This window comes from Solanum dulcamara, chromosome 7 (genome assembly GCF_947179165.1).
Source record: "Solanum dulcamara chromosome 7, daSolDulc1.2, whole genome shotgun sequence".
NCBI lineage: Eukaryota > Viridiplantae > Streptophyta > Magnoliopsida > Solanales > Solanaceae > Solanum > Solanum dulcamara.
The window spans coordinates 2511560-2532526 of record NC_077243.1 but is presented as its reverse complement, the minus strand read 5'-3'; the positions used below and the strand labels follow the sequence as shown (position 1 = coordinate 2532526).

At 36.2% G+C, this 20967-nt stretch overlaps 1 protein-coding gene across 1 annotated transcript; it reads left to right on the top strand.

The window, feature by feature from the left end:
* The first annotated feature begins 1618 nt into the window (after positions 1–1618).
* On the top strand, positions 1619–20591 carry LOC129893815 (N-terminal acetyltransferase A complex auxiliary subunit NAA15-like). Its single transcript, XM_055969217.1, has 26 exons — positions 1619–1847; positions 2781–2859; positions 4463–4545; positions 4685–4834; positions 5993–6108; positions 7119–7224; positions 8031–8102; positions 8177–8292; positions 9546–9678; positions 11679–11756; positions 11835–11888; positions 11995–12065; positions 13753–13807; positions 13894–13989; positions 16010–16138; positions 16259–16341; positions 16430–16660; positions 16896–17028; positions 17106–17210; positions 17795–17926; positions 18653–18709; positions 18827–18924; positions 19127–19185; positions 19286–19397; positions 19515–19615; positions 19931–20591. The coding sequence occupies exons 1-26, from the start codon at positions 1797–1799 to the stop codon at positions 20119–20121; spliced, it is 2691 nt and encodes an 896-aa protein (XP_055825192.1). The 5' UTR covers positions 1619–1796; the 3' UTR covers positions 20122–20591.
* The last annotated feature ends 376 nt before the right edge of the window (positions 20592–20967 follow it).

Below are 20967 nucleotides of genomic sequence, written 5' to 3'. Positions count from 1 at the left end.
TTAATATTACTTAGAAGTACATTACCTTCAAATATAAAGTAACAATATAAGTATAGCACAATATTTGTATAACTAGATTGTGAACCAGTTGACTTTTTAGAAAAGTTGTGTTTAATCAAGATCAAGAGAATCAAAAGTGCACATTTCAAGTAATTGAAGATCAAATGTACTTAATCAAATATCATAAAAGACTAAAAACGTAATTTACTAACAATTAAAGAATAAGAAATGATATTAACCCTATATTGTCTAAACCCTATATTGTAGACAATATCCTTAAAAGTAATTACACCTCGTTTAATTTCATCTTTGTTTAAACTCAAAATCATATTTTATTTTTACGTTCATTTATGAATTATTTGATTGGGAATAAGTTATACTGGAATTAACAAAAATATTTGGGGACTATACTTCTATTGATAGATGTTGATCTATTGAATTTGAAATTGGATATGCAATATATGGTAAATTTAAATTACAGAGTTGGAACAAATTCTTGTTTAAAATTATTTTTTATTTTCTTAAAAAAACATTGGGAGAATACTTCTCCATAGCTTTCATTATGTATTTGTCAAACTTATTTTTGGAGACGTTCTTGAGTCGAGGGCCTATGATAAATAATCTATTTATCACATACAATGCAAGAGTAAGGTTTGCATACACTCGTCATCTCCAAATTTCACTCGTGGGATTACATTGAATGTATTGTCGTTGTCGGAAGAAGAAGAACAATATAACCATTAAAATTCACAAGTGAAGTGCGTTAGAATGTATGCAAATTTTATCTCTACGTAATGAAGGTAGAAAAACTATTTCTAGAGGACTTTCATCTTGCAAGACGATATGTCATTTTATTATTTTATCTCTCATATAATAGAAAAATAATAACATCAGTATAATATAAAAATTTAAATTATTAATTCCCAAGTTATTTTTCGTACAAAACATGAAATAAAATAGGGAAAACTAATTTCATGCCCATAAAAGCAAAATAACTACAAACAAATATTCTTTTACAATTCATACCCAAAGCATGAGATTCGCGATCAAGATACCGTCGCAATATTAATATACTGACATAGTATCATTGATGTCATTTCAGTCCTTAATGACACCACCACGGTATATTTATATACTGTAATGGTATCATTGCTGTCTATTTCAATCCTTTAGCTATATTTCGATGAAACCATCATATACTAATATGGTATCATTAAAGATCGTTTCATACAAATGTTAAATGATACCATCACAATATATATATATATATATATATATATATATATATATTGTGATGGTGTCATAAACGTTTTCCTAAGATATTCGGTATTACATAAATGGTACTATTACAATATATTCTTATATTATCATGATAGTGAAAATTCTTAATGAGACACTTTTAAAATCCTCAATGATACTATAACAATATATTGATACCTTATTGATATCATATAGGATTAAACTCTTTTTTTATGAAATAAAAATAAAATAATTGAAAGAAAATTATTAAAATCACAATTTTATTTATGTAAAATTCTCGAGAATTAAGATTGTAACGACCATGAAATTACCGAAAGACCCACGCGGAGCTTCCCACAGCTTCATCTTGCCTAATTCCTTACTCTGAGTAGGGTTGCAGCAGATAAAAGCCACCCTCTTTACTCTTCCTATGGTCTCCACTTCCTTATTTCTTCTCTATCGCAGCCCTTAAATACAAAGCCCTCACTCTCCATTTCCAAATCTCACAATCTTTCACTCGATTCTCTCCCCAGCTCAAGAATCTTCGCTCTGCAACAATGGGGGCTTCGCTTCCTCAAAAGGAGGCCAACCTCTTCAAACTCATCGTTGTAAGTCTTCAATTATATCTGCTACTTCAATCGATGCTATACAGTGAATTGTTTTCAGTTGAATTTTATTGGTCGCATCTATTTTTGTCGTTCTTGTTTATTTAACCCTAGAATTCATGACAATTACTTCACTGAATTGTTAAGATGATTGAAGCATGTCTGATTAGAATGTTACTGTAATCCTTACTTAGCTTTGCGAATTTGAACTAAAGATGGTGACTTTTTCAAGATCCTTTGGCGGTGGAGACATAATGATTTGTTCGGTGAAGATACTTGCTCGGATGGAGCATCGTACACTATTTATTACATTTTCCACATCAAGTGTTTGTTCTGAAGGAGTGTAAAATGGTGCCGACTGAATAATGTTATTATAATCAAGAAATGATTTCCCATGTTTTTTTTAGTAATGCAAGTGCTTTTTACTCCTCTGCCGCCCATTGACACAAGCTACAATCTTTTCTATTAGTTTTGAGTTAGTTGGATAGTGTTCCCTTTCTGGATCTTTGTTAAGGGCGACTCTTCATCCTATCTGATCATGTGACATGGAGAAGATCACAATTACAGGCTGGGAGTAAGACTTCCGCATAATTTGTTTTGAATGCTGTTATTTAATAGCATTTGTGGCAATTGATAATTGTTCCCTTCAGTCTTCAACTTAGCCTCTTGAACCATTCAAGTAATGGTTGTGAAGTGGCAGGAATCGCTTGCCGTTTCTTTTAGTAGGATTAACATATTGTTATCTGACTTGTATTAACATTGTTTAGATGATTGCATAAGACAATTAAGTTAATTTTAATGCGAGTGTATGTCCTCATTCTGACTACCTATGACCTGATATGAAGAGATGGTCTGACTTTATCTTTATTCCATTTCTTGCATTGTTGGTTGTTGAAGGCATGATTAATTTAATACCCTATTCCTCAATTTCTGCAGAAATCTTACGAGACTAAGCAGTATAAGAAAGGACTAAAAGCTGCTGATACGATTCTCAAGAAATTTCCTAATCATGGAGGTAAGTCCAATTTTATTGCAGCATATCCAGAATGGAAGTTAAAAATAAAGACTTTGTTCTTTTTTCACGGTTCCACTGGACAGAAACATCAGTTAGTTCATTTTAAAATTCTTTGATACATCTATATGCATGGATTCAACTCTATAGACATTTCTACCATGTTAGATTGTTAGATTCAAATAGTTAACTAGCTTCACTCATTAAAAGCATCTAGCTTATTCTCTCAGTGGTATATGCCAGAAGGCAGTAGGACATAAGTTTCCATCCGAGCAACAAGTTTTTTGCTACCAAAGTTAAAAGTCGTAAACTGGTGGCATATCTCTAGTTGGTGCTATGTACTCTCCTTTTTGTTGCTCCCAATGATATGAAGATGGAGAAACAAACACATGCCAATTATTTAGGGAGTTTTTAGACCTTGTCCGATTTTATTCAGAAGCAGTGATTGATGAAGTTGTACCTTCGGGGACATCCATTAAAATTGGCACTGTAGATGCTGACATGAACTATAGTGGTTTCACTGTGCTCCTGCTTACGCCTTAAATAAGTCCTAGCATGTCCAAGTTAAAATAGTATCCATGAATGCAAGGTAGAGCTATCTTGGAGAAAGGGGGTTCAATTGAATCCCCTTCACTAAAGTTTTACTGTACAAATAGGGAAAAATATATTTTTTGGGGTTATGTATAAGCTGTTGAATCTCTCTGACATAAGGAAAAATTCTAGTAAAAGTGATAAAGGAGGTTCAAGAATTACTCACATGTTCAAATCCCTTACTGCAATGATCGCCACTGCCACTGTTATTGGAGCTGCCTTGGACAGGTGCACCACCAATACCGCCAGCTACGATGTTGACAACCTTGGTATGTGGCTGTTGTCTATGGATCAACATCGAGCTCGAGGACTTCACCTTCAACTAAGTTGGGTAAGCCTTTAGATTTGATACCAGATTGGCGACAACCATCATTAGGAGTAATGAAACTTTCGGCACTGAACCACCTCACTGAACACTTGATCCTAATTCCCCGTTCACTCTCCAATGCCATTGTTGTCTCCCATAGAACCTAAAGACCATGTCGAAACCATAATTTATTTTTCCTCTCCTGATATTATCTGGTTTTGTCTTATTTGAGACGCACTTGAGAGCTGAATCTCAGGTTAGGCACTTCCCCTAACTCAGGCCGTGCTTCAGTGTAGGCAAGATATTAAGGCATGTGCCCCATTGCCCATAAGTTGTATCTTGAATAGAGCAATACTAAAAAAATAAATACATGGAAAAAAGATATGTTAATCGTTAAGGAAATCATTATGTATAAAGTTTTTTTTATTGCATTACATATATATTTATATATTTCTACTTTTTGCTTCATTGCATTTATTAAAACTAAAGTCCACATTTTAATTGGGGTTTGCTCTTAAAGTCCCGATAGACATGTGAGCCTTTTTTCACGCTTTTCGCCTTGATAACACTAACACTACCATCAACGTGGCTTTTGATGATGCTGTAGCTGATGTACGGGCTATCAATAAGATACCCACATTCTTTGATGACTGTCATTTTTTTCTGCGGATGTTGATGCTATTGTTTACTTTGTGTTGTGGTTACCAGAAACATTGTCAATGAAAGGATTAACATTGAATTGTATGGACCGGAAGTCAGAAGCATATGAACTTGTCCGGCTTGGATTGAAGGTGTAGTTTTTTGTTTCTTTTTTTTTTTTGGAATTAAAAGCTCGTAGTGCTTTAGGTTGGATTCTTTATTTTGATAAGGACTTTAGATTGGATTCTTATTTGTGATGTATTGGAATTAATTGTCTTTCTCTCTTTGCAGAATGACCTTAAGAGCCATGTTTGTTGGCATGTTTATGGTCTCCTATACCGGTCTGATAGAGAGTACCGAGAAGCAATTAAATGCTATCGAAATGCCCTCAGGATTGATCCTGACAATATTGAGATATTACGAGACCTATCCCTTCTACAGGTGGGACTCTTATGGTCTTCTTTGTTACAAATGTTTCAGTTTTTGTTCCTTTTTCTCTCTGACCATTTGTGCACTTCAGCTAGTCTCCTCTTCTTATCTTGTGCCTATTTGGTAGTATTAGTTAGTAATTCAGGTAGGATCTTATTCTCCGATCTTTACTAGTACCCTACACTTTATTTTCTGTGTACTTGTTATTTTGTTGTTGTTATTTTCCTTTCATTCCTGCTTTGATTACTCTTCGTTTGAGCCGAGGGTTCTTCCAGAGAAGGTCTGCACAGTCCTACCCTCCCCAGACCCCTTTTGTGTGATTAAACTGGGTCTGTTGTTGTTGTGTGCACTTCAATTATCTTTCTTTTCCCCCTTGGGCTCATCAAACCTAAAGCCTCATTAACGTGTTTTCTAGTGTTTAATGTTATGTGCTTATTTTCTTCCCAGTTGTGTCCCTTAAGGAGTTCTTTACTCCACAAGTAGTATAGTAAGCAGATTCTATAGGAAGTTATTATATTTAGAAAGAGGGCGAACTAGAAGTTAATCGTATATTTATGATTTTTGCCATTATTTTTCCGTTGATACTTAGTTTAATTTTGAAGTGCCTTGTGACAAATATGTAACTACACACCGTCGGCATTTTATTCCTTCTTTCATTGTTCCAAGTGGTATTTTTGCAGTCTTACACCTGTTGATTTCCATGCGTTCTCTTGTTGATCCAAGTGCAATTTGACTTTTGACATGTACTTATGCTCATATAAATTATTTCCATAGCATTTCAGCAATTCATTTTGTGTGCTCTTTGATGTGGCATATCTGTAGTCATCTTCTTCAGTTGGGTTCTTAAGACAGTGCTATTACATGGAGCTGCTGATTTCACAGAAACATGTAGATGTGCAAGTCTGGCCCACCAAATGCATATTCTATTTTAATATGTGTTCCAGTGAATTGCTCTGGTTACTTGATCTTACTTTGTCTATCTAATTTAGTCAGCAGAAGGGCTTCTTGGCTGATCCTCAGCCTTTCAAAGCTTAGTTAGAGTTATAGTAAGAGCTAATCACAGTACGCTAGAATAATGCTTCTGTCATGCTGACTACCTTTTCCCGTTCATTGTTAAGTTCATCTATCCTGCTCTGGACAATTTATGTGTTGATTTGTGTTTTTTTACAGGCACAAATGCGCGACTTGGAAGGTTTTGTTGAAACAAGACAGCAATTGCTCACTCTAAAACCAAATCATCGCATGAACTGGATTGGCTTTGCAGTTGCTCATCATTTAAACTCAAAGTAAGCGTCTCTTCTAGTATGCTAGAAATAGCTACTACAAATATTAGACTTTAGATGTGTTTTCCTTCAGGGTGCCTTTGTTTTGCTGACGCCTTTGAGGACTGCTGCATTATATGTTTTTTCCGATGTTAAACATCCATGTGGGGAATAGTATCAGCACCGAAAATCATTTGATTGAAAATTTACAGCTGACTTTCTCTACTAATGAGTACCAACTACCAAGGAGGTAGTAAAAGCCTGCAAAATGCGGACTTGACTCATTACACGACGGAGTCCTAGTCCAATGCAACCTCCATTAACATTTTCAATGCTTCTACTACACCAAAATATAAATATTGAAGACATATTTGACTTTACAAAACTGACATTCCTTTTTTCCTATCTGCAAAACAGGATATTGGTAGTTGATCCGACTCCTCTTAGTTCTTTTGCTCTTTTAATTTCATTCTCTTGTTAGATTCCTCCAATAGCACCTCTTTTGAATTTATGCGTGGACAGCATTTAGGTTGCTTAAGTGGCTAAGTTGATATCAAGTCCTATTCAGTATTTAGCTAATTTATTTCAGAAGAAAAAAGAAAATTACTCTTAGATAATTGAACCATGAAGATGCCGGAGATGTTTTATCACTTGGCATGTTGTACTGTTTGAGTCTTTCTTATCACTATTGACATGTATTCCCATGTTGTTGAAAAACAATAAGATAAACCAGAAGGGCGAAGAAATCAAAAGTCGTCATAACAATTGAAGTTTGCTATAACAACTTATACTTTGTAGTGTCTAAGAGGAAGTTCAGCATTTTCATTCTTGTTATCTTCAGTGGGTTTAAATTGCCTGAAGTTTCTAAGTTGTTTAGGTATTATCGTGCATGGGGGTAATGGATACTCCGTCTTCTTGTTACTGCTTTCACCGTTTATTCCACAAATATTTATTTTTTCCCTTGAGATTCGATGTCATTTAGTTCCATTGTCTAATCCGTGCATGTTGAGGTAGTTCCCTTTGTTATTTGTTAGTGGATCGAAAGCTGTTGATATCCTTGAGGCATATGAAGGGACTCTTGATGATGACTACCCCCCAGAGAATGAACGCTGTGAACATGGGGAAATGCTCCTGTACAAGGTAACAGTCACTGCTAGGAATAGGGTTTTACTTTCGTTTAAGATTTTATCTTAATCTGAGGACTGTGTTTGGTAGCATCCAATACACTTATGCAAATACCAATCTGCTTCAGCTTGGTACTTTTAAGGTTTTGCACTTTCAGGCTTGAAACTTCCCATAGTTCATTTATTTGGAATTTCCCATTTTCAGAAATTAAATCTAGTATGAGGGTAGTTTTTCAAGCTGGAATGTTTCAGGGTTCTACTGTCAATAAAATGAGTCAAGATAGGTAGGTTTTCTACTCTCTGGCATACATTGCAGTTGATTTAGCTCCATATTCCGAAAGTTGTCTATCAGTGAAGTTTATTCCATAGTTGCACGTGTAAAAAGTGACTGGTCCAATCAGTTGTAATTTTACTGATCAATACTGGTTGTGATAACCTGAAAGTGCTGCCTAGGATAGCTACAGCATTGAGTTATAGTCTGGCCGAATACTTAAGGTGCTTTATTATCTGGATAGGAAATTTTGGATGATCATGAGTTATCTGAAAACATTTTGCTTCTTTAATTGCTGGTCTTCCTTAGCTAACAATTTAACATAGATAATTTTTTTTGGTGGTGATGGTGGGTGGGTTGGTGTGTGTGTGTGTGTGTGTGGGGGGGGGGGGTTCTGGTACTAACTTGGTGGTGTTTCTTTTGATGAAATACACTAATTTGATGGTGTTTGCTGGCATTGTTGAGTATTGAGATTTTATTTATTAATTGCCTCTTAGGATGATGTTGCTTAATTCTGTAACTTTGGTGTCACGTGCTTTTGTCTATTTCAGATCTCTTTGTTAGAGGAATGTGAACTTCCTGAGAAGGCTCTTGAGGAATTACATAAGAAGGAGTCGAAGATGGTACACAGATAATTTAGTGCCATGAAATTGTTTGCAAGTTAGGAATGGGTATTGACTATATTATGCCACCTCAGGTTGACAAATTGGACTATAAGGAGCAAGAAGCTTTACTTCTTTTGAAGCTTGGCCGCTTCGAGGAAGGTGAAAAATTGTTCAGAGTGCTTCTCACCATGAATCCTGACAATTACAGGTACATAATTATCTAATTTGTTTGTTTGAACTTTGCTGTAACTTATGGTAGATTCCTTCATCTAATAAAATCGCTGTCATCGGATGAGACCATGCCTAAATCATTTCTATTTGTGTAAATCTTTCTTTTCAAAATCAGGTGTTTGTCACAAGATTAATATTTCATGTTGGTTCTCCTGAGGCATTTTTCCCAATAATTATGCCAAGTACAAATTGGAATTTTAAATTCAGATTTCTGTTGTTTGGTACACTGTATCGGAACATCAGAAACAAACTGATTAGTGATAAATATGTAGCTGTTGTCTGTAGTTGCTTTCTTTCAAAATGTTTGGCTTTGTGTTTCTTTAGTCCCTTCTGTTTTGGATGTCTTCTCTGTTGTTCTCTTTCCCTTCAGCAGAAATCAGGTCTGCCATTTTTTTTTTGAAAAAGAAAACACACATGCAACTTCAAGGTCTGCCAAACTTCTTAATTCGTCGTTCTTTTCGTAATATCTGTTTTTCTGTGTTTGTGAAGTGGACCAAATTAAGCATTAAAACCTAAAAAAAGTATTTGTTCACCTCATGATTCAAGGTCCAGGTTGAGTGTTCTTCCTGTTTTTATTAGGTAAATAATTTTATTAAAGAATGTTAGAATTCTTGTATACCAAAAAATAGAGAACCTATTAAAACAAATGATTTTCCACAAAAGGCACCCAAGCTTCTATACAAGTTGGAACCTCTTGGGTGAACCAAAAAGAAACAAGGGATAAGAGGCTACCTAAAAAGCTCTCCTATTTCTCTGTATCCATACTACTCGTAAGAGTGCTTGTGGAGCATCCTTTCAATGGTTTTGGCAACGGATAGGAACTTTTGTAAGGTGGGATATGGTATTTTCTGGTATCTAAGGTCTAAAATGAATCATCATACTTCATATGTGTTGGGTACAAGGTAAGCAAGAGAAAGGGGAAGCTAGTTTGAAATTTCTTTTGTTGCCTGTTTGGTTTGTATTGCTCAGTTGAGTCAATGAAAGGAATCAATATTAAGTTGGATTGGCTTATGAGATTCTTCTTTTAGTTTTACATTGATTCTCTTCATTTCCCTCTTTTCGAACACCTAACTTGGGTATTTTGTGCCGGTTTCTAATAATTGCAAGCATGCATATTTGCTTCTTATGTTGCTCGACCTTTTTTTTTCTTGAACAACATGACATTTAGCTTGCCTTTACTCTAACTGAAGAAGTAACTATTTCCTGTGATATGTTGTGTGTAACTTTCAGATACTATGATGGTTTACAAAGATGTTTGGGACTGTATTCTGAAAATGGGCAATATACCGCTGATGAAATTGATAGACTAGAAAATTTGTACAGAGTACTTGCCCATCAGTATAGTAGATCATCTGCCGTAAAGGTAATTGACTTTATCCTTGCTCAAAAAAGTGATCTCCGTTGGTGCTAGCCTCTATGACACATTTTTCGTTGTTTTCTCAACATGGTTGATGACACCTTGTTTAATGTTAACCAGCAACGTTTTGTTGATATTCTAATGTTGCAACATGTTTAGCGTTTTGTTTTATGTCCTAAGCATTACATTTTTCTGAATAGTTCAGTAAGTGTAGAATATAAACATTTTGTCTATAACATATAGTTTATGTCACACACAATTGAAGAAATTAGGACAAGGTGGCATTCTTGGTGAAGAATTTTTAACTTGGTCTTCTTTAGAGATTTTAGTTCTACTTTTGTTACATGTCTCCTCACTTTCAAATGTTATATTCCTTGAAGTCAGGGTGCTTAGGTATTTTAAAAAAGAAAAAGACCTAATGCTTGTGCTCTAGCTCTACATTTCACCATGGAAATGGAGGACTTCAGTTCTCTTGTACAGTATGAAGACCATGGAAGGTGCTTTAGTTTCATGAGAATAGCTGCCAACGTCTTCTCTGGCAATACTTCCTTGTCTCGGGTACGAGTCGCCTTTGTTTGAGAGCGCTTTACCCCCCAATGTGGGACTTCCTAGCGCAAATCCGGATTTAGTCTGGCTCCAGTGGGTGCCACACACCGGGTGGGAAACCCAAAAAAAATAAAATACTTCCTCATTTGTATTTTGTTCATTTATATTCAGGAAGTGGTGACTTGAGCATCCATCTTGATGAAAAGTGCTGTGTATATTTTGTGATGTCGAGTAATCAAAGATCATGTTCTTCCCCTTCAAATTCTCTCTGTTCCTTTCTCCAAAGCACCCAAATAAGTGCTAGTGGGTCTACATTCCTCGCTCTACATTATCCTCTTTTTCTTGTTAATGTCCTGCTATGCGTCATTCCCTCGACTGTCTCAAGCATCGCCCATTGTACTTCAAACAAATTCAGGACTGTTCACCTTAACTGACTGGCCATCCTGTAGTGGACTAGTAAAATGATTCAGGTCTTCACCGGAATAATGGAGGCACTAATAAATTTTCATTTCCTTAAATTCTTAGTGATTAATGTTTCTTCCTTAGCTGCCAACCTCGTAAAGAAGTAAACCTCTTCCTGTGTCCCCTTCTGCATCCAAACTGATAGGTTTTGAAATCCAGAATCCTCCCTCTTCAATAGCACGTTGTAGATAGCACATGATTGAATAAATCCGAAATCCAGGATCCTCCCTCTTCAATAGCCTGCTGTAGAAGGACGTCACTGAGAAAAAACCACTTTTCCCTCTCTTTCCACTTCTATAAACCCTGTTTCAATTAGGTGATGTTCTTTCTGTAAAGTACCACCTCCATCAGTCTCTGTAGTTCCTTTACCTCCCATCTGGTGAACTTCTCCTGAATTTTCGAGTCTCATACTGTCCCTCCATCAGTATTTGTGGCCCACAGAATGTATCAGACCCGTTTTGTCTTGTAGCATTCATGACTTGCATGTACACATTTCTTGTTAGTCTACACCTTTGTTTGATAAAAATGACATTTTATTATCAATCTAGACCTTTCATAATCTTTGTGATTGAGAGCCATGAAGTTCTTGTGTAGTATCCCCGGGATTTGGTTCAATACGTGATGTGTGGGTAGGGGCACATCATGGGTTCAAACCTTTCTGCAGACAAAAGTGAGGTATTTAAGCAGAGAAGGGTAGAGTCATGGGCTCATTGTCTACCGATTTTCGAATAGTGGGCCACTGACCTCGGGGATTACTCAGTTATTTAAAGAAATGAAGTTCTTGTGGTGTAGTAGCCAAAAACATTTTCTTTGTTTGGTTGCGGAGAAGTTGTTATCCTATTTTTTTGATGTAGGAAACAGGATGATCTTATTAAACATCATTTTTCAGTATGCATAATATACTTTTTTTTGAAAAAGAGTGTGCATAATATACTTCTTTGTTTATTTGTTTCTTTTGTCTTATTCTTCTGTTTCCTTTTTTCCATGTTCTTTTGCAGAGAATTCCACTGGATTTTCTCCGAGATGACAAGTTTCGGGAAGCTGCGGAGAATTATGTTCAACCTCTTCTGACAAAAGTATTTAGTCTTGGCACCCAGTTTGGTTTCCTTGGTCTTAGATCTGAGCTGATACATCTTTTAATGATGCATATGTAGGGGGTTCCTTCTTTGTTTTCTGATCTTTATCCGCTATATGATCATCCTGGCAAGGTTAGCGCAGATGCTCCTTGATGTGCTTTGACATAAAGAGTATTGCATGATTAGTATAATCCTGTTTATTTTTTGATTGATTTCTGGTTCTCTTAATCTCTTACAGGCCGACATTCTAGGGGAATTGGTTTTGAAGCTTGAACAATCACTTAAGAGTACTGGTGGATACCCTGGGAGGTATACATTTACCTAATTTTTGGTCTATGTTGCAGTATGGCATGTTAATGATTCCACCGAAGGATTAACTAAATTGCTGTACTGACCTTATTTAACCACTTCTACCTGAACTGATTTGATTTTTACTTGTTATTCTTAGTCCCGTTTCATGTCAGTAAGAAGCTCGTATATTCTGTATGCTCCATTTTGTACTATCTGATCCCTTCTGAACCACCTTGAGGGCTTGGCACTTGATAGTCTCTGATGAGTATTTTAAGTCGAGATTAGATCTGTTTTGAAGAAGTTCCTGGGATAAGTAACTAAGTGTTATGCAAGTTTGGAAGGATAGGTCAGTGTTTCTGAATAAATTTCTATCTTTGAACCAAACAGAAAGATATTTAAATGCAATTTTGAGATTACAGTGTTTCTTAATAATTTTACCGGTTTCCAGTTCTTCTCCGGAAACCATTTTTTGAGAAGGTTTCCAGAAACTATTTTAGCAGACCTTATTTTCTTTGTCTCGGTAATCTTTATAAATGTTTGTTATATTAAGAGTGTGAAAGAGCAGATAAGATGTTAAAAGTTAGTGATATATTGGTCATGTGGTGTAGGGTTTCCACAGTTTCCGAAGCATCACATGATATAGTTGTGTGTCTGAGCACTCCCTTCTTTTTTAAAAGTTAGTGACATCTATATTTTATAAAAATTAAAGTGGACTACATCAGTCATTGAAATCTACATAGTTATCACTTCAGAATACTATTACCTTCCCTTCTTTTTTAAAAGTTAGTGACATCTATAAGTTATAAAAATTCAAGTGGACTACATCTCTATGAGGTAGTGGTAAGATCTGCGTACACCCTAACCCCCAGACCCCAATTGTGGGATATCACTGGGTATGTTGTTGTTGTAAAGTGGACTACATCAGTCATTGAAATCTACATAGTTATCACTTCAGAATACTATTATCTTTGATGCTAAAACAATTGTGTATTTTGATTTGTTGATAGTCTAGGAACTAGTGTGGTGTGAAGGTTGTCTACTATGTTAAACTATCTTATTACTCTTTTTCTCAAATTTTATTTTAGGGGTGGTGCACTTCTGTTAGTCAATACAACTTTATGGAGGAAGTTTGAGGACCAAGCGGTTTCCCTTTTGGTGTTTAATTAGTTGATTTTGTTAGCTGTTCTTATTTTCAATCTACATGAAGGGCAGCCTGGTGCACTAAAGTCCCGCTATGCGCAAGGTCTAGGGAAGGGTTAGACCACATTGGATCTTTCAATTTGCATGAATAGGATTTTCTTTTGCATAAATACTTTTAGCTTCAAATACTTTGTGTGGATGCATTGTCTTTTCTCATCAAATTCAATAAATCCTCCCGTTAATGCCGTGTTGTTATAGTAATTGCTATTCAGGATTCTCAAAGGCACTACTGACTGCTATTATCCATCGACAATTGTATATAAAAACAATGTAACCATCTAACTTGGAGTGATGGTGATTGAGTTATCTCAAAGCCATAATAATTAGCCAGGTGCAGTTAAAAATTCAATTAAAGCCAACTCGATTGGGACACAATTTGCCTTGGTTAATGCTGCGTAAATGTGCTGTGTTCAATGCCTATTGTAATTCTTTATGGTCTCTGTGGGCTTTACTATTTTTTGGGGGGTTATATACTTACAGATGTAACCTTATGCTTTAAGTGCAGTGTGGAGAAGGAGCCCCCTTCAACACTTATGTGGACTTTATTTTATTCGGCTCAGGTTTGCTCACATGTCCTCCGTATTAGTCTAACCTTTCTGTGTTTTCTTTTCACTCTCCAAATTGATGAAAAAGTATGTTCCTGCAGCACTATGATAGACGCGAACAGTATGATATCGCTCTTACTAAAATTGACGAGGCAATTGAGCACACTCCAACTGTAATAGATTTATATTCTGTCAAGGTATATTGTCTTATTATCATTTTTCTTTTTGGTTACTTCTTGTATCCTTTTGACTTTACTGTTTGGTAACATCAGTAGTTGTTTTTAGAAGTTACTTTCGGTCAAGATTCTAAAAATAAAAGGTGCACTATCCAGTCTCTTTCCATTCTCTTACAATAGAACCAAGTGACTCTTTTAATTTTGCATCCAAGGGTGTGGCTTAATGATCAATGATGTGATGAAAACCTTGGAGAACAAGGTTCAATCCCAGCAGGGACAAAAATTCTAGGTGCATTTTTCCCATTTGCCTAAGCCTTGGCCGCTGCTTTTAATTGCTTTCCTTGAGCCGAGGGTCTATCAAAAACCTCTACCTCCACAAGGTAGGGGTAAGGTCTGTGTACACACTACCCTCTCCATACCCCACTTGTGGGACTACACTGGGTATGTTGTTGTTATAATCATTAAGTTTTTAAGGAGTTGCACGTCGAACTTTGACACTAGCTATTAGTTAGCATATTAAAAGGCAGTGGTGCCCCTATCATGCTCAAATCTTGGGTTCGCCTCTGTGCCTAAGCCTTGGTCAGCCGAATTACTCGATAATTGTGTTGGTGGGAGATAGAATATATCTGGTAGAATAGTCGAGGTGCGGACAAGCTGGCTTGGACACAAGTGTTATAAAATGAAAAGAAAAAACTGATTCGTATAGGCGCTTGTCGGAATTAATTCCTAGTTGTTACACTTGCATTACCATTTACCACAAGTGTTTGGCGGGTCTTTTTTTAGTTTGGTTTAGTGTTCAGGAAAGCGAGCGCGAAGCGAGGCGAGCCAGTCACGCTTCGCAGACTAGAAGCGATGGAGGTGAAGAGAAGCGGTCGCTTCGAAGGGTGAAGCGCTGAAGTGTGACGATGCGCGAAGCAAAGGAAGCGACACTTAATTTTTTTTAAGTCTTAAAAGGTCGATTAGAGGGGAAAAAAGAGCCCGACCTTTTATTTCAAGAGACCTAGTTTAGTTTGACTACTGGTCTGCTTCTCTTCTAGGATTTTCAAGCATCTAGAGTTTTTAATTAGAAATTTTGCTTATATATATTGTCTTTATTTATTTTGGTCTTTTTTCCTTTAACTTACACTTCACTTCAATGAAGCGAGCGCTTCGCTGCACACTTCGCTTAAAGCGTGAAGCGGGGCCTTGCCACTTTTTGACGCTTCACGCTTCCCTGAACATTGGTTTGGTTAGAGATGTTATGTTAGTGTAAGTAAGTGGATGAGATTTGGAAAACCTCTAGTTTTAGAAGCACCTAAAGGCGACTTGTTCTTATACATGATTGGGGCCATGATAGAGTGGAATGGAAATAGATGATTTATACAGTGACCTCAGCTAGTTTGGAATTGAGTATAGTTGACTGATTGATATGCTGAAGATCAGTAAGCCTTACGCCCTATCCAATAAAATTAAACCTGTTTCTAAATGTAGGAAAGGGAAGGAACATCTCTCCCTTATAAAAAAATGTCTCTTTCCTGTTTCAACCCAAGTATATGGGCTTTGGTTGTATTTAAATTTCCTTTTAAGGTTATTTTTGGCACCAAATTCTTTGAAGATCTGCTGTGATTTCGAACTCATTTTCATCTTCCCTTTTTTGGTTTGCTCAAAGTTGGGCCTTTTGTTTACCATCAATTAATATTAAAGCTATTATAAACACATGATAAATTCTGTATCTTGGTTTGTGCCTGCCTTTTTGTTGATTATCGTTTTCTTACATATTTTCTGATTCTCTGTTACCTTTTGTAATTAACATCCATTATTAAAAGAAAAGCCAAAAATTTAACATTGCAAGGTTCACATTGACAGGAAGCGTATCTAATTCTGTGACAGTTTCTTTTGACATAGTAACCAGAGACAAAATTTGCAACTTTCTTCTTTCCACTCAATTTCTATAATCATGTTCCAGGATTTTGTTACGTAGAGTAGCTTAAGATTTGTTTCATATGCTTTGGCCTCTCTTAATTACATTTGAATAACCTTTCTTGTTATCTGTTCAAAACAGAGCCGCATACTAAAGCATGCTGGTGACTTGGCAGCAGCTGCTGCACTTGCTGATGAAGCTAGGTGTATGGATCTTGCAGATCGATATGTTAATAGCGAATGTGTTAAGCGTATGCTTCAGGCAGATCAGGTGGAAATCTTTGTTCTGTGTTTACTTGACTGTATTTTCTCTTGTTGATGTCAATTCTTATGAATTACCTTGGTTCCTAATTTGTCTTCCAACTACTTTGTGCTGGACATATGACTGAAGGTCGCATTGGCTGAAAAGACTGCTGTACTATTCACCAAAGACGGGGAGCAACACAATAACCTTTACGATATGCAGTGCATGTGGTAAGTCTCTTCTTGGAGCCCAATCATGATCTGAAGTTCTGTGTGTGGGGATCTTACTGGTCTTGTTTAATTTTATATATGATGAAAGGTATGAACTAGCATCAGGGGAAAGTTATCTTCGCCAAGGTGAGCTGGGAAGGGCCTTAAAGAAGTTTCTAGCGGTGGAGAAGCATTACGCAGATATCACGGAGGACCAATTTGATTTTCACTCCTACTGCCTAAGAAAAATGACTCTGCGGGCCTACGTGGAAATGTTGAAGTTTCAAGATCGGCTTCATTCACATGCGTATTTTCGCAAAGCAGCTTGTGGTGCTATTAGGTACTGTTGATTATTGACTTGCTCAATCTTCAAATGTTTTGTTGCTCTCAACTATGGTCTATGTGGTTCGGTTTTGCATTATAAGTGAATTTTCTGTTGAAGTGGAGCAAAAGAAGACTGGAACATTTCTGATTATAGTATCCTAGCTTTCCGGTTTGATTACATGCAAGCTTACTGAGAATTGTTTTGCTGAAACTTTTTATGTTTCTTATGCTTTGTTTTGCCTCTACATCAGATGCTACCTGAAGCTGTATGATTCTCCTTTGAAGTCAGCATCTGAAGAGGATGATGCAATGTCCAAGTTGCCTCCTTCTCAGAAAAAGAAACTAAAGCAAAAACTGAGGAAGGCAGAAGCACGAGCTAAGAAAGTACTCAAATTTGCCTCTTCTTGTTCTTTGAAATTTCAACTTAGTATAGGTGCCTTAATCTTTTGAATTATTTTTAGGAAGAAGTTAAAATTGAGGAATCCAATGCAACTAGTGTTGCTAAATCTGGAAAGCGCCATGTGAAGCCTGTAGATCCTGATCCACATGGTGAAAAATTGATTCAGGTATTTTCTGCCATCTATCACATCTTTTAGGTATAAAGTATCCGTCCGCTCTTTGCACAATTTCTGGTATGAATTTAGAGTAGTCCGGAGAAACTATTCCATTATCTTTTTTTTTTTGATGAAGACCATTCCATTATCTTTTTTATGTAGTTAATCATGATGGGTATGTTGTTGCACTTTGGTTTTGAATTTGTATTTAATATGAAGTATCCATGCAAGATGTTTTGAAGATAAAAGTAGCTCAATACAGAAGATTAAGATGAATTTTATTTTGTAATGTCAATTTTGGTGGAAAGAAAAAATATGTAGATGAAGCAGAATCAATCAGAGAATCCTTGTGAGCTGAGCAGGTGATATTTTTGCAATCTGTAAATATGGATTCCAGCACTTCCTTTGTGCTGATGTTTTAATAGAATATTTTTTTGAGTGATCAATATCTGTTACTTGGGTTATCGTGTTAAACATTTGAAATGCTTGAAATTCAAACATCTCCAGTAAAATGGGAAGAACAGTGTTTTTTAATTTCGACCACTTCGTATTTTCTGATTTTGATAAGAGTATTTTCTTGTCACTAAACCTTTCAGATTGAAGATCCTCTGGCAGAAGCTTCAAAGTACCTCAAGCTGCTCCTTAAGCACTCACCAGATTGCTTGGAGACACATTTGCTGTCATTTGAAGTAAACATGAGGAAGCAGAAGATCTTGCTTGCCTTGCAGGTAATATCCTTTATAATTTATCTGAGGTTGGGAATTTTATTCTCTCCTTGGCCCCAGATTCTGTCAATTTTCTATTATTTTTATATTGGTATATCTTTGTGACATAGTAGTGACCACACATATAGTTAATTGCTTGAGATTACTATGCTTCCTTGTCTTTTCCCCTTGGTTTAGTTGCCCATTTCTTGTTTTATTTGGATTCAGGAATTGTAATTTTCCTTTTCTGCTGTGGTGCTCGCACGGAAAAAATGGAGAGGACATCACCTAAAATAGTTGGGTCATGTTCTACTTAGATCCTTAAAAGCACTGCCATGGAAGATGTTAAAAGGATGAGGTAGACCTCTAATCATATGGAGGATAGTTTTCTCAAAAGACTTGCATAGAACATAATGAAAGCATGGAAGCAAATTAACTTTATAGGAGATACCAAGAACTAAGGCTAGTCATTGTTGGTACTTTTGTTCCAGGTCTGGTGTTTGATATGTGAGTTTTTTTTAGTTTGGTTAGGGATTGTATGCCAGTGTCAGGATAATTGTGATGTTTAATAGTATTCCTTATTTCACGAATTTTGTGTTAGAAGGAAACAGGCCTAGATGTAGCGGAATGAATGGTTATTGAGGCTTCGTTTGCTTGCCCTACATCTTTTTTGAGATTGAGATGTAGTCATAGTAATAGTTGTTTTAGGAATATTGACAAACAATCGCTTGAATCTTTTTCCTTTTCCAGGCAATAAAGTATTTAATGCGGTTGGATGCAGATGATCCAAAATCACATCTGTGCTTGGTATGCTTTTACGGCATCAAAACTCCATTGATATTATTGTTTTATAAGCACATCATGTTTTATTTCTCGAAGTATTCATATTTGCTTCTTTCTCATATTGACTATGATCTCTTGCAGATAAAGTTCTTCCATAAAGCTGACTCCTTGCCTACTCCAGTAACTGATGCAGAAAAGCTCATCTGGGGTGTCTTGGAAGCAGAGCGACCTGCCTTTAGGTTATCTTGAATGCACTTTTCTTTTCTCTATATATGTTATGTTTAAATGTTATCTGTGTTGATACTTATAGTACTTCCATGGATTTGAGAATTCACAATAACTAACCCCAACTAGTTGGGGTTGTGGACCTTGTTATTGTATGATGTCATTGATCTTGTAATTATACTAAGATTTTTGTATGTTTCTAATTGACCTTTTCAGCCAGTTGCATGGTAAATCTCTCATCGAGGCAAACAACACATTTCTTGAGAAACATAGAGGTTAGTCAGTGATATATACTTTTATTAGTTTATTTTGCATCGTTACTTCCGTCTCTCATACTTGATGAAAACATGATTTCTCATTGCATGGTGTTTGCAGAATCGTTGATGCATAGGGCTGCTGTGGCTGAGTTGCTATATGTTCTGGAACCAAATAAGAAGGTTGAGGCTGTCAAATTAATTGAAGACTCGGTTAATGATCTTGTTTCTATGTAAGATCCTGTTTTCATCACATCAATTTGTATTATCATCATATGGCTAATACTATTTCGTTATATATGCCTAAAGCAAGAAATCACCTCTGTTTTTTTTACTTTTCTCCAAATCAGAGGCGGAGGACAAGGAAATGTTAGTTCATGGAAACTGACCGACTGCGTTACAGTTCACAAACTCCTCGAGACAACTCTGGTTGACCATGATGCTGCATCCAGTACGTTCTTTACCATTGCACATCCTTCCGTCTTTTCATATTTTACATCTTAACTCTTCCCTTGACCTGTAGTTGAGTTGAAGTTAACTGCATGCACATGTTTGCCTCTGGTTCTGGTATATTGCTATTGTAGCCTGTTCTTTTTTTCCCCATGCATTCATCCCTTTTCTGTTGATTTGGGTGGCTAGTGGATATATTATTTTGTCTATGTTATGTATGAGATGATACTTTTTTGTCAAATACATCAGTGGCAGCGTATTTTACATGATATTTGGTGATTCTATGGGTAGTAATGTTTTTGAGACATTGTTGTAGGATGGAAAGTTCGTTGTGCTGAGTACTTCGTGTACTCAACTTACTTCGGAGGTATTCAAAGTTCAGCTAACAATCAGATACAAAAATCCCCTGCAAATGGAGCTGTAGGCCTACATGCTGGTGAAGATTCTTCTCTTTCATCAAATGGGAGATTAGAGAAACTAAACGCGCTTAAGGATCTGCACGTTTAATTGTACACTTCGAGATGAAGTGTAATCTCTCTGGAAGAATGCTGGAGAAGCTAAGTGGAACTATATCGAGCTTCTAGAGTATACGCTTGACAACATTAGGATGGTTCTAGAGGAAGATTTCAGCTCTACAAGGGTTCTTGTTTCTTCTGGACTGGTTCTCCACCCCTGATTTGATCTGATTATTGTTGACATGATGATGGTAGTAACACTCGTCTTGCCAAGGGTCAGGTCAAATACCAGGAAAGAGTTTGTGGCTTGGCGCGAAGCATTTTCAACGACTTTCAGATTTGAAGTGTGAGCTCTTGGAAGTCTTTTTAAGTACGGATCCTTCATTCTATCAGCATACAAAAAAGATGACTTAAAGCGCGTGTTGTATTTTTTTAATTTAGTTCTCCATTTTTCTTATTGTACAAATGCTGTTTTATGTGAAAGAAATTTTGCCATAGTATTCAGAGAAAATTATAAACTCATACGGCTGCATTTCTTCTGATGGAGGATGATATTTATAATTCTGTTCTAGAAATTTTCTAATTTTTTTTTTTCATGAAAAAGGTTATTTCCCATACTTGAGTGGTGGCTAGACTGAAAATTAAAACGTTGGTCGAGGTGGATCTTTATGTGATTCGTTTCTGTAAGAAAGCTTAACTGACAAATAACCATTTGGAGATTGTGTGTGTGATGGTTTGTTTTTTTTCTTGTGATTTTTTATTTTTATTGGCTGAATAGAAGGGGCAAGATAAGATGTAGCACATCTGAGGTAGGAAGTCGACTGCTAGATAATTAAAATCTTTGCGACACTTAAGAAATAAATTCTTTATTTTTAATTTGTTCGTCTTATTTCTTTTG